Raw genomic sequence first — 14,183 nt, forward strand, 5'->3', positions numbered from 1 at the left:
AGAGGCTATGAAGTGACCTGCAAAACACTGCCGATATTTTAATGGTGAGTTTGTCCTTGACTCAACAGTCTATCTACTCAAATGTTCATGAAGCCCCGACTCCCAGAATCTGCACTGGCTGTTGGTGGACAAGGTAGCTAGCTCATCTCTTTGTTATTGAGCATTTATGCCGAGCATATTGAATTGAGGCAAGAGTAGTTCAGAAAGCCTTAGAGGAGCTTCAGCAGAATAAAGCAGCTGGTTTGTACAGTGCCTTGCAAAAGTATTCATACCCCTTGAACGTTTCCACATTTTGTCTCTTTACAACCACAGATGCAAATGTATTTAATTGGGATTTTATGTGATAGGCCATCACAAAGTGCCACATCATTGTGAAGCGGAAGGAAAATGATAAATGATAAATGAAGTAAAACCTGAAAAGTGTGAAGTACATTTGTGGTACTTTTGAGGCATGTCATATCAGATTTTCACATCTAGAAAGTGAAATTTTTGCCCATTCTTCTTTTCAAAATAGCTCAAGCTCAGTCAGATTGGATGAGCATCTGTGAAGAGCAATTTCTGTGAAAGTCATGCCGCTGATTCTCAATTTAGGTATGAACTTTTACTGGGCCATTCTATCACATAAATGAAACCATTCCATTGTAGCTCTGGCTGGCACCAATATGCACAATGTTAGTTTTCCGCCACACATAACATTTTGCATTAAGGCCAAAGAATTCATTTCGGTCTCATCTGACCAGAGCACCTTCTTCCACATGTTTGCTGTGTCCCCACACGGCTTATCACAAACTGCAAACGGAACTTCTTACGGATTTCTTTCAACATTGGCTTTCTTCTTGCCAAAGGTCAGATTTGTGGAGCGCATGACTAATAGTTGGACAGATTCTCCCACCTGAGATGTGGATCTCTGCAGCTCCACCATGGGCCTCTTGACTGCTTCTCTGATTAATTCTCTCCATAACTTGATCCTTGACCTGTCCTGTGTGTTCCTTGGTCTTCATGATGCTGTTTGTCCAATAATGTTCTCTAACAAATCTCTGAGGACGTCACAGAACAGCTGTACTTATACTGTCATCTTTGTAAGTCTTCCTAAGTCCAAAATCCATGAGGGGTTAGTATGTGACTGTTTTCAATAAGCAGGTCTTTATAAGTTTTAGGAAATCTTTGTCTTTGGTTTCAATCCATAAGTCTTTTGCAACTCTTTGATTTCAAATGAGAAGTATTGGCAAATCTTTGTCTTCAATCAATATGTCTTCGTAAGTTGTGTTCAGCTTGAAACTAATGACTCACAAAGACAAAGACTTGTTGCTTGAAGACAAAGACTTTTGTAGACCTAAGAAGACTTGATTGAAAACAGTACTGTTTCTTTATACCACTTCTAACAATGTTTGCTATCAATATAACAAATATCAATGAAACATCAAATATAAAATATCAAACGAAAATTGATTTGTCCGTTAATTGATTTGTCGATGCTCAATCCAAGTTAACGATTTTAAACAATAAAAATCCAAATAAAGGTGTAATAGACAAAAATACAACGAAAGGTCCAGAATAAAAACTTTTGCTTCATTGTTCATTTTATGCAATGATTTGTAATTAGAAAGTAATAAAAATATTTATCACATTTAACAAGACACTTTGTATTATTGTGCATCATCATGGTGTCAATAAGCTTTATAAATATTCTCACAATACTCAAAAAAGTGTACTATAATATAATTTATAATAAATAGTTTTGTGCAACTGTTAGTCTAAATGATTGTCACCTTTTATATTTCACTTATTAATTCGATTTATTAAAACACAACCCAAATTCTAGAATAAGACATGTTCAGCACAGCCACTGCATTTTTAATGACTTTTCACTCTATACACTTTTGAGTTTACTTGACCCTCCCCAGTGTGAAGAGAATATCGACTGAGTGACAGCAATAAGGGTAGAGAAAGAGAGAGAGAGAGAGAGGGAGGTAGGACCCTGTCCTAATGACCTTTACGCTCAATTGCTTTTAAACTACGGCTTCATAAAGTGCCTTTTTTTGTGCAAGGGAGTCCTACTGTAATGTGGGCAGACAGTTGACACACTTTTATGTCAGGCTCTGTTTCCAGAGATAATCTGCGTTCATGCCCAGAAATCTCCTGTCGTTGATGGAGCGTGAGACAGCTTCGCTGAGTCTGATTCCGAATTCTGAAGTGGAGAGATCATATCACATCAGACCTCTGCCAGATATAGTGTCAGCCTCTTATGCAGCTGTCGAACTGATGCTCATGTGCCTGGTATTAAAAGACCAGAGGAAAAAAAAAGGGCTGTCTTGATGCCTCCCGGGTTTCAGAAAGTGTTTTATCGGTCGTCGCATATATATGAAGTTTTACAGGAGATAACTCTCCTGTAAAGGAAATTAAATATCTGGAGCCAGTTAGTCGGAAATGACCTCTTTCTCTCTAAAGGTGTAAGATCAGTAAGTTCTCATTAGCCTGAGTGATGATGTGGCCATGTGACATGCCTGAAAACTAAGGACACTGTTTTTCTTGGTTGATTCCACGTGTCAAATGAATGTGCTCCATGACACATGGTATCTATTAGCTTGCTGTGTGTAAACACTCAGTGCTATTGAGATCTATTTAGGGAAGTGCCTTTTGTTTGGCTTTAAGGACAGTTTGGTGGAAGTTTGTTTATACGAGAGGTCAAACCAGGACTTTTGATTGTGAGGAATAACAGAACGGAGATATGAGAGTAAAAATGACCTTTATCAGTATACTGTATATATAATCCCCTGCTACACTAATACACTTATCTCAGTACGCCGGAGCCATGATTGGACTGGCCTCCCAGGAACTCCCTTAATGGTCCTAGCAATGTGCCAATAACTCCCAGCTTGGTTCCTGTAATGTGCAAGTGGTGTTGGTGAATGATTATATGTACAGTTCCCATAGACAAATTTGTCTTTTTTGCAGGCTGGTGACAAGTTACCCATAGGTTTTCACGGATCAGGCGTTTCACATTGTTGAATGTTCACTGCTGTGGGCCACCTCTCCGACATTCAGGACTTACGGCCTTCTTTAAAACATTTGCACTGCAGCTTATAGTCTGTGCATGAACTCTTCTGTAAATGTCAATCAGTTTTACACCTTCACCAGAAATTTCATCACAAGTCCCAGTTTGACTTGAACGCTCCTTGTAGAAAGAGATACATAAACCTAAACTACCTAAACTCAGAATTTTGTAGCATTTCATGCAAACCGTTACACCGTTTCATGCAGTTAGCTAAATCATATTACCAATGCTATCTGTACATTATTAACCCATACCCAGGACCACCAGATTCTGAGTGAGGCTCCAGGTAGATGGAGATGCAACTGTAAAGAAACCATACCAGAAGGCATAATGTACCATTTCGCACTGATAACACTTAGGACTCCTAGATGGGATTGCTACCGTGACCTTTCCACTCTGACCAATGTAAAGAGATACTCAAAAGAGCCCAAAGTCAAAATTTAGACCGTATTAGTTGAAAATAGAAAATTATTTAAAACCATTGGTCGACTGAATCCGAGCTCGGTTGTACAAGTCCATATCCATGAGCTCTACTCATTCCCTGTGCCGTATTCTGTTCTCAAAAAAAGACCTATAAATTTAGTCTTGTAAACAGCCTGGAAGCATGGATCAGTGAGCTGTAGCGCTCTCAGAGCTCCTCTGGGCTAGATGCTGCCACGTGGAGTAAACACGCTTCATTGACACCGATTGTAAGACTGTATATAGAAGAGACAGACTGTGTGTGAGGGAGAGAATCCCAGCGGAGTTGCTCCATCACCCAGGAACAAAGTTCATTTTATTAAGCAATGTGGAATTTAATATTTATTGTTTTTGTTTTTTTTGTTAAGGAAATTTTTATTAGGTTTATTGCATTTTTAACTTACAAAACTGAATTTAGTTTCCATTTCATTTTCATAATGAGCAAACTGGTTAATGGTTTTTTTCTCATCTGTCCTTGTGGCCTTTAAAAAAGTGTTGGCTGGGAGAAACAGCCGAACATAAAGTTCTCACAAAGCTAAATGTCACGCATTACAAAGAACCCGTTGTGCGTACGGGAGGCATGGCATTGCTTGTATGGCATGTTAGTGAACAGCTAATAAGGAATGAATCTCTACATGTTAGCATGGCGTGATATTGGTCATGGAGACAGCTGACGACTGTCTATTGGCGCCTTTGATCAAAGCTAGCAGCCCCACATAGCTCACTTTGACTCCTTTATCTTTTCTGTTCTCCAGCTCTTCTCCAAAGGTCATGAGAGGTTATCTGGGAGTGCTCTGGCTTTCTTCAGTGCTCTCTTTGCCATGGATCTCTATGGCATATGGTACGGCTTCTTGCCCACCCATAATGCCAAAACCCCCCAGGCTGGCATTTGCTGGGTCTTAGTACTAGGCTACACGTTTCATAACTAAAGATTCAAATTCATGAAAATATTCTTAGTTGACGGTTTGGCAGCAACTGGGAAACTGGTACTGAGTTCTGATTTTTTGACAACTTTAATGTTTTTTTATTTTTACTTTCATATGTCTTCTACACTATGAACTTTTACCACTCTTTTGGAGCACTTTGTAATGTAATAGTAGGGTATAGTTACAGTAGAATGTAACCTGCAACCTGACCATGGAAACACTGAGTTGTTGTTTGTGTTTTTGAGAAATGTTAATTGATGATGGACAACAAGACGTACTGTAAGGGGAAGAAATAGAGCTTTTTCCCCCTACTGTTCAATGTAGAGAGGGTTTTATTGACCTTCTGTCACACTGATACTCTCACCCCCTTAATCCCTCTCTGGCTAATGCTTGACCGTCAGGCCACCTAGGCAAAGGCTAACCTCTAAAATGATCACAATTACAGTGTAGACCAGCAGGAGGCATCATTCTCACCCTGTTATTAAACCATACATAGTGTAACGATGCCATATGCAGGATGATGTCATGCACTGGGAGAAGGTAGGAGCTTCGGTATGTAGTACATAAAGGTCAGAGGAATGAAGCGAAGAGACAGAGAGAACTTATTGGACAATAATGGGTTTCACGAGGGACTTGTTTGACTGTAAACCCCTACTATAGCTTTCCATCCCCTGCAACTTTAAAATCAACTTTTAATCAGTGAAACGTATTGCTCCTTAAAAATGTGTATAATTCTAACATTCAGTTAGTCTGCATTCACGAGGACATTTGTAGTATTGTGTTGTTAAGCATGATTGTACATTTTCATGTACATAGATATTTTTGTAGTAATAGATAGACACTAGAAGAGCAATGTTTTATGTTCTGCTGTTTTTAGTTTTCAGGCTGCTGTTTTTACAAAACAGGGTTCTCAAATGGTAATCATGAGCAGGTCCCCCACATCAAGACATGTTTTTTTATTTTTTTTTTAAAGAAAGACTCTTGCCTTGCAGTGTTTTTTTTTTAAACAGGATTTTTTTTCTAGGTTGGATTTTGTTGTGTGGCCTGCCTGCGAAGCACAGGAGACACTTAGGGTCACTATCTGTCCTCTGGTCTCTGCGTCATCGTCATTGTCTTTCTTGTCTTTCATCGTCGACAATATTTTTTCTATACACAATTCCTTCTAAACCGTTCAAGGGAATTTGACCGAACCTTCACATAACCTTTATTCGAGCCATAGATGTGCACCAGCTATTTTAACTAGCATGTTCAGTCGACAGGTCACTCATGTCTTTCTTGGAAGCCTCATACATTTTTCACACTTGGTGTGACCACTGCTTCTGCATCCAAAGTGTACAAGGTTATTTAGCTGCTACTCATTCTGTTGCTCAGTTACCTGTGTTCTTGCAAGCGATGCTTGCTTTTAATAGCCAAATAACATGCAGTTATAGAAGACATGGAGCAAAATCAGCTTGCTATTTATTAGGAGCAATCCAAAAATCATAGTGGATGTGCATAGCATGGGGCAAATCACTGGCAGGTGATATTACATATGGGTAATCTCTTATTTTATTATCATAAAAATGGCAAATAATTTAATGTCAAAACCAAGGAACAAATATCTATAGGCTCTTTCACACAGAAATTGTGCTATAATGGTGATAATAATATTCTTTTTTTATTGCACTCTCCACTGTGTTTTATAATTTGCTCAGAACCCACAAATTCTCCACTGAGCTGCTTCAGTGTCTGCTTTCAAACACTGCATGGCTTTCAAGGCTCAGATGGGGTGGGGCATTTAACACGACAACGTCAACATAAAGTGCGACATGTTCCGCAGTCGGTGGAAATACCGCACATATCGTTGTTTTCAGAACAGCAAGGGTAGGTGAACTGAGTGTTAAGGTGCTATCCATGCACATTTACATCACCAAACAAATGTAGTGCTCTGCTCAGAGCGGTTTCTAACTAGAAAGGTGCTGAGCTACTTTTCTGTCATCCTTCCACATTTACACTCTAAGATTGGTTTCTTTACCACAGCTGTAGTGACCTAAACAACGATAGACTAAGATGAATTTTTGTATCCAATCATAAATGCAGAAAGAGGTATTTGGTAAGAGAAAGTTTTTATATTTTACTACGTCTGCTATTGCTAGAATGAGCTCACAGTGCTGTCACTCTCACTTTGAAACATTTAAATATATTTTTATTTGCAATCTAAAAATAAAAACCTGACACTGTTGGTCAGTTACAATCTCAGCTGATCCTTAAGTTCTTTGCTTTTTTATGCATTACAGCTTTAGCAAGAAGTAAGTGCAGCAGGTAAATCTTATCTACTCTGTAGAAGATATCCGGGGGTTAGCTGCTATCTGTTTACTTTGATTTAAACCTCACCACAACATGTCACCCACATCAAACGTCTTAATCATGGGTTCTCAAACATCATGGGTTCTCTCCATTTTTGCACAACCTCCAATCCTGGGTTAAAGCTGAGTCAACAATAACCCCCATTTCTGCCGCCATTGCTTTTATATAGAATGCTAAGGCGCACCGATAGAGCAATATTCCCACCTGAGATTCATTACACTAATCCTGCGCCTCCCGTGCCCGATCTAGTGGCCCTTTTAGGGTGGAAAAAATTTTGGCACATACCTGCTTGAATGCATGCTCCAGAACAGCAAAATGCCAAAACTTCTGCTTTTATAGAGGTCTGCATAGAGCTCTGTTTTTTGATGGCGTTGTTCATTTAAGGTTGTACTGTATTTGCCTAATACTAGGACTAAGACCTACTATGACCTGCATAAACGATATGACCACTGTCTACAGTGAGTCAGTACATTGAGAAGTCTAAGTCATTGTTGTGCATGACACCTTACTTTTATTTGGGTTTAAAAAGCATTAAGACGGGAGAAAATAAGAGGCACAGCACATTCACAACCATTTATAATGTCCTTCAAATTGATTTTTATTTTCTTTCCTTGGGTTCCTTTTTAATTTGTCAGGCATTCACGGTCTTTGTTTGTGTTCTTTTTTTCCCCTTTCTTTCTCTTTGGTCTCTTTGATATAATATATGTCATCCGTTCACTTGTAAACTGCTTGCCATGTTTGCAATAATCTGTTTGTCACCAAAGGCTTTAGTATTTTTCTTTTTTTTATTTCTAATTGAATGTGAGTCAGGCACAGCCATCAATACGCACCGAGGCTGAGTGGAGCACTGATGTCACTGCGCCGCCGCTTGTTTTGGACAGTGCTATTATTGAGAGCCTGAGAGGAGGTCAGCTCATTAGCAAATGAAAGAGAGGCAAAAAAAAAAGGATGGGAGAAAAGAAAAGGAGGTGAAGGGAGGAAAAGGATTGAGGGGAACCAAGGACGGGGATAAAAAGGGGGAGAAAGCGCCCTTGCCTAGCATTTCCAGTCCTTGGCATAGCTCTCAGTTGAGGGTGAATTGATCAAATCAGGGATGAAAGATGTGAAATTCCAAGTGTAGTGCAAAACCAAGCTTTTAGGAAATCATTATTTTTGCATGTTCTGTCACACGGAGGACTCGTGTGCGACAGAAAACAGGCCATGCTGTCATTCTGAGGAAGTTTTACAGCATAAGACCCAGACTAGCTTGAAAAATCAAACCATGCAGAGATGGTAGCGAGCCAAATCTGAGGTATGATTCATTTATGGAGAAATTTCTTCTCAAGTACCTCCAGGTGTATGATGTCAGACGGAGACGGTAAATATGGAGTCAATTTTAAACTTTTTAGTCTTTAGATGTAGGGATCGATTATGTCTGCATTGCTCAGAGTGCATTATGTCTGAGTCAGAGCAGAGGAAACGGCATTCGGTGTATGGCTGAAACCGATACATAATACATCATTATTTAGTCATGCTGGAGCATCTAGTATAACATTTTTTTTTTTATATTAGCACATTAGCATGTTAGCACGAGATGCCTATCATGATGTATTAAGTGTCGTTGTTACCACTACTTTCCTTCTTTTACTTTTGCTCACCAGGAGGGACTCGCACTTTTTTCCTCAAAGAGTCAAGGAGCAATTCACACCACATTGCATCCAGTTATGAGAGGTGACATGACGTTAGTCATAACCTCACACACTCACGGCACTTACCCGCGGCACTTGCGGGATTTTATTAAAGAAATATAAATAGCAAAGCCTTTTGATGTGTACAAAAACGAATGGAGCAGATTGCTGCTAGAGACGTCTTTATTGAGGTTTGTATTTACACTTGGCTTTATTGGCCATATAAATAAGCACCGGAGCTTGTTCTACCGCCGCCTTATTGCATCCAGAGACATTCGGACCTATAAGTCTTTCATTTACTGACATTACTGATGCAGCTAAACCATGTGCATCACCGATTCCAAAATTAACAACCATCTTTCGCTTTGCTTATGGTAAAGGTGTCTGTCTGTCGCCGGGTCGTTGCTCCTGTTTAACGGTTTATAAGACTTAAGTCTAGGCTATAATAACTGAAATGCTCATTCAGAGGCAGCTTGTTAAATGCAATGAAGCTAATAAGCTATGGCTGGGAACTGTTTCTTTAGAGCACTACTTCAGCACGGCCTGAGAACGTGATGGGGATTTCATGTGCGGTTTAAGACTGCTTGTAAAGAGATGACCTCAGTCTGGACCCTGACTCTGACTAATGTTAGCCTTCTAATCCTCTAACCAGCCTTTACTGTGGTTTTAGAAGAATCTTAACTCTGGGTTAAGGTTGCAGCGGCACAAGAGTTGAGCTCATGTCTGGCTGATAGACGGCTTAAATGATGCACTCACGCTCTGGCTGTTTGTTTTATTGCGTTTAAGAATTTCCAGTAGGACTTTGACCAGGCAAATCTAGGAAGATGTTTAGAGAAACTGTTTTAAGAACAAAAGAAGTGGTTATTTTTAAAAGTCAATTAGTGACTGTTATGGATTTCGTTCTATCTATCTATCTATCTATCTATCTATCTATCTATCTATCTATCTATCTATCTGTTTGCGAAGTGTTATGAAGAAGTGGAACAGTATTAGACATGTAAATTGTTATTTAGAGAAGTTCTTTAGAGAAGAAGAGAAGTATTTAAAGAATATGTTAATGCAGCATGTATAATTTTATTAATAGGTTTACATACAAGGGCTATTCAAACTTTTGAATAACTTTTTGAATAATATAACACATTTATGAGAGTAAAAACTCCCTTTATTACTCTGTGTAATCCTCTGCTAAACTAATGCACATACTGTATCTCAGCATTTCACTAGTGCTTGAATACCAATAAGGTATAAAGTTTTCTCAGTATGCTGTAGACTGATCGAACTGCCTGTTTCACGTCTGGAATGCTGGCTTCCCAGGAACTCCTTTAATGGCCCAATCATGTGGAAATGGCTTGGAGTGAGGTCAAGACTGTATAGGGCGATGTGTCCATAACTTCCAGTCAAGTTCATATAATATGCAAGTGGTGTTGGTGAATGATTATGAAAGATATCTGTTGATTTTAAGGGATCTAGGATTCAGCCGATATCCTTATTCACTGATGTTTGGCCTTCTTTAAAAAGTTTGGACCATTTAAATGTTTTACTGCAGCTTTACTGCGAGTTTCATCGCAAGTCCCAGTTTGACCCGAACACTTCTTACGGATTATTTAACTCATTGCTTCATTACACCTTTGTATTTTTGTTGGTTTTTGTTGTCTGTTTCTCTCTTTAGTTGCTAAGTAAAGACTACACACTGACCCCGTCTTCCTCTCAGGAGATCTACTGTATAATAACTTGCATAAAAATTTACATTTTCTACTCTGAGATGTTGGAATCGGTTGAGGTGTACTAAATAATAGATCTCCCAGAGGAAGGATATTGTATGATCAGTAATTAATCAGTTGTTATTATATAAGGATGTAAGTCTCATGTCAAAATTTTGCTTACTTAGTGTAATCCTAGGCTATAATAGACAGGCAGGTAATAAACTACAATAATGGACTATATTTTTGATACATTTAGTTTTTGAGTTGAAATTGTGCCCACTGTGGTTTGCTATAGCATTTCTCTATGTGTTCAATGGTCGTGTGTGTATGAGTGTCTGATTGACTGCTTGTGAGCTGCCTAGGCTAGATCATATCTCATCCAGTATCGAATTGCCAGGTCTGTGTTTTCGCAGTTATTGATTCGCAGAGAATGTCATTTGTCGCTATTGCATTCTGAGACATGGAGAACTTGTGACCCGATTTTAACCCTATGAAGAGCAGAGCCCTAAACTTGATCTAAACTGTTCTAACTTTTTGGAAAATGATTAATTTAAATTATATATAAAACAACACTTTTTAAACAAGAAAGCTTCATGACTGTGACTCTGGTTCTGCAGGGTAAAACTGAGCAGTTTTCCTTATAAAACTGCACAAATTGTACCTGTGACTATATTTTAAGCAAAGGGTCATCAAAACAATTTCCGACCTCGCTTCATTAATTACGGTTGTACTTTTGTATAGTTTTTATTTTATGTAAGAACACTACTTGGTGTGTGCGACAAGGGTTTGTGCACCCTACATAGTGCACTAGCTGCACTGCATCCGCAACACCTTGAGGGTGATATTGCTTAAATACATTCCACAAAAATGTTCGTTTCTTAATATGTAATAATATGTACAAACACCTTTTTTTTGTGTAATGATTGGTATTCTTATTTTTTTCCTAACAGCAAATCCAACCAATCAGCTGGGACCTTTTGATAAACTGGAACACCATGGAGCTACAGAACCTTGGCTTATCATTGGTGGGCAGAGAAGACCAATCACCCTTCTACAGTCAATGGTAAATACTTAGCGTGTATGAAAATCAGATTTAAAAGGGTAAAACCATGGTTATTATTTCACTTAACAAAATCAAGCCATAAACATTTTAAGTTGTTGTATATAGTAAGATACAGTAGATGTAACTGTGATTGACTTAGCAGTGATTATCTAATGCTATACATGCTTATCATCACTAAGGTGTCTGCAGTTATATTTCCATCTGTACTAACCATCAAAATAATTGAATTATATTATATCATTAATTTATGAACACAAAGTTTGTTAATCTAGTGAGTATAACCATCGCCATTATTATCATTGTGATGGACATAAGTGAGTATTTTCAGGTGTAAAACTGATTGATGTTTATACAAGATTTTAAGTACCGTACATCATAGCTCAGGCGTACTGAGAAAACTTTCTACCTTGATGGTATCCAAGCAGTATCCAGGCATTGTTTATAATGTATATCTATATACTGTATGCATAAACATACATGATTTGGCAGCTCATGTGGACGCCTAAGGTTTGTCATGAGACTGATTCAGAACGTCTGTAACTGACCAAGCTTTTAATTCACCAACTGGAAATTGTTATTTTTTTGGATGAACAATGCAATTATAATAAAAGCTTTGTTCGTATTTGCATGAACAATTATTGCATTCTGCAGCACTACTAATCATACCATTTTCTGAAGATCTAGACAGTTTACTAAAAAGAGCTGTTTCCTAATTACATTTTTAATTCAGTACGTCAGCTTATCGTTTCTGTTCACATTCCTATGTTTTGTTCCCACATACAAAGAAACAGTGCTCCTAATTTATTTTGAATGGCGTTTAAGCTAAAAAAGAACTAGTTCTCATAGAGCTATTCAAATCCTCCAGGTTGGCAGCAGTCTAAATATATGGAAAATGAGAGATACAGAAAGAGGGAAGGACAAAGAGCCAGAGCAGATAGAGAGGGAAAGAACGTGCTAATGAAATATTTGCGATTCAGGTTTCTGTGTTGTATTTAGACACGCTTTGCCAGGTATGAATCATAGTTCCAGTCCTCCAGGCATCCGTTAAACATGGTCTACAATTTCCCAGCACTTTACACACACTGTTCATCAGTCTGCTTTTTTTCCTCTCTTTTGAAAATTTGGAGAAAGGTGTGCTTCACTCAGAGAAGTGCAGGCTGTGCGGTTCGCTTTCTGAAATACAGTCATGAAGCAACTTTTTGCAAGATAATTTATCTTCGATGATAAACATTTATAAACCGATGCAGACATGAAAATCTTGTCCAGATAAATGTCTCCGCTGTTGGTCTTAGGAAAAGTGAGCTCTGTGGGGAGGAGGAGGCCACAGTTGCAGTTAATTATAGTCATCTTTTTGTGCCACAGTAAACATTTAGCTGTCGCAAATATGCTGAAGTAAGGCATTTATTATTGTAAGCTTCCTGTGTGTTGTTTTCATAGTGGAGTCAATAAAAGGCAGCTTTATTATTTAACATGTGCACTGCCTTAAGCAATAAGGTGTAGGGGAAAGAGAGACCACCCAGATGTGTGTGTATGTGTATGTGTGTGTGTTCGCATGCATAAACAGACACCAAAGCATGAAACTGTATAGAGCATGAACCAAGTAATTGAAGTCTGTCTTTTTTTCACAATGAACTACAGTCAAGTCATGAAGCTCTACTCCTAATTTAAATGTGTGAGAAATTTCTAAAAGGTTTACGCACCAACTCATGGCTGTGGCAATGTTAGTCAACCTTATCAGTCCGGGAGCACGATGATAGAAAATGTCTGTCCTGTAAAGCTGTCCTGATGGTGAATAATCCTAATTTTGGAAAATTCTCAACAAAACAGATATCACAGTCCAATACAGTGGAAAACAGCTCCTAGGCAAAATGGCACAGAGACAACAATCTTAGATTAATTTCCTTATGCGTGGTTATGGTTTTTGGCCACATGGAATGGTATGCTTTACATTGTATGTTAGTTTCAAAGGCATATATGATTAACTATGTCAGACTTAAGAACAAATCTGACTTAGGAACATGCTCCCGGAACAGAACTCGTTCGTAAGTAGGGGACTACCTGTATAGTGGCCACCATGTATGATGGATGCATCAATTCATGTGCATTAATTTTTTACCCTGACACATCACTGAGGCATTAGGTCAATGTGGACTCATCAGATAACATGGCCAATCTTTATGCTTTCTAGCAAATTCAAGGGATTTTTATTCTGATTAACCCCACTAACCAGTGGTTTTCCTCTGACCAAACAGCTGTTTAGACCCAATCCTGTGAATTCCCATCACAATGTGAACATATGGAAATGGTTTCACTCTTACTATTAAAAAAACCCCCACATTTTATCTGTAAAGACGACAGTTTAGCACGATCCTTCCAGGCATAAAGTGCTGGACAGTTCTTAGCTTTGTTCCAGTAATTTCAGCAATCTCCTTAGTTGTTGTCTTTGCTTTAGGCAGGTGAATAATTTCACCCTTCCGAAACACAGTAACACCTTTTCCATGATCACAGGACACATCTTCCAACATGATTGCATGATTTAGGGGTAAAAGAATTGTTGCCAGTAAAAACTTGTTAATAACTGCAGTGATCATCTAATCAAGGGCTCTTACCTTATAAAACAAACAACAACTTTTATTCGCCTAGATTGTGGAATCATGGAAGGTGTTATACTGTATGATTTATGGAAGTTATAGAATTAGTTCTCATTGCAGTTTCAGTGATAAAAATGTCATATCAGCATAATTCATTATTGTCAAAATAGATGTCATGGTGTTGCACATGTTAAACTTAAGTAAATAAGGTATACATAGTCTCTGTTCTAATCACGAATGTCACTTCACATACAGTATGCTTAAAAATTGTTCCTGCATGATTGTATTATTATTATTATTATTTATTATTATTATTATAAAGTCTACAGCAGCATGATAAACATATAAAAATATACATAAATTGTAATCCATG

At 38.2% G+C, this 14,183-nt stretch overlaps 1 protein-coding gene across 1 annotated transcript in view; it reads left to right on the forward strand.

Annotated features, from left to right (window-relative positions):
• Positions 1-14,183, forward strand: part of LOC128541091 (disintegrin and metalloproteinase domain-containing protein 12) — a 108,924-nt gene that overhangs the window by 4,347 nt on the left and 90,394 nt on the right. Inside the window, exon 2 of the mRNA XM_053511256.1 lies at positions 11,107-11,219. Coding sequence (XP_053367231.1) covers positions 11,107-11,219 — 113 coding nt within the window. The remainder of the gene's footprint in view (positions 1-11,106; positions 11,220-14,183) is intronic.

This window comes from Clarias gariepinus, chromosome 14 (assembly GCF_024256425.1).
Source record: "Clarias gariepinus isolate MV-2021 ecotype Netherlands chromosome 14, CGAR_prim_01v2, whole genome shotgun sequence".
NCBI lineage: Eukaryota > Metazoa > Chordata > Actinopteri > Siluriformes > Clariidae > Clarias > Clarias gariepinus.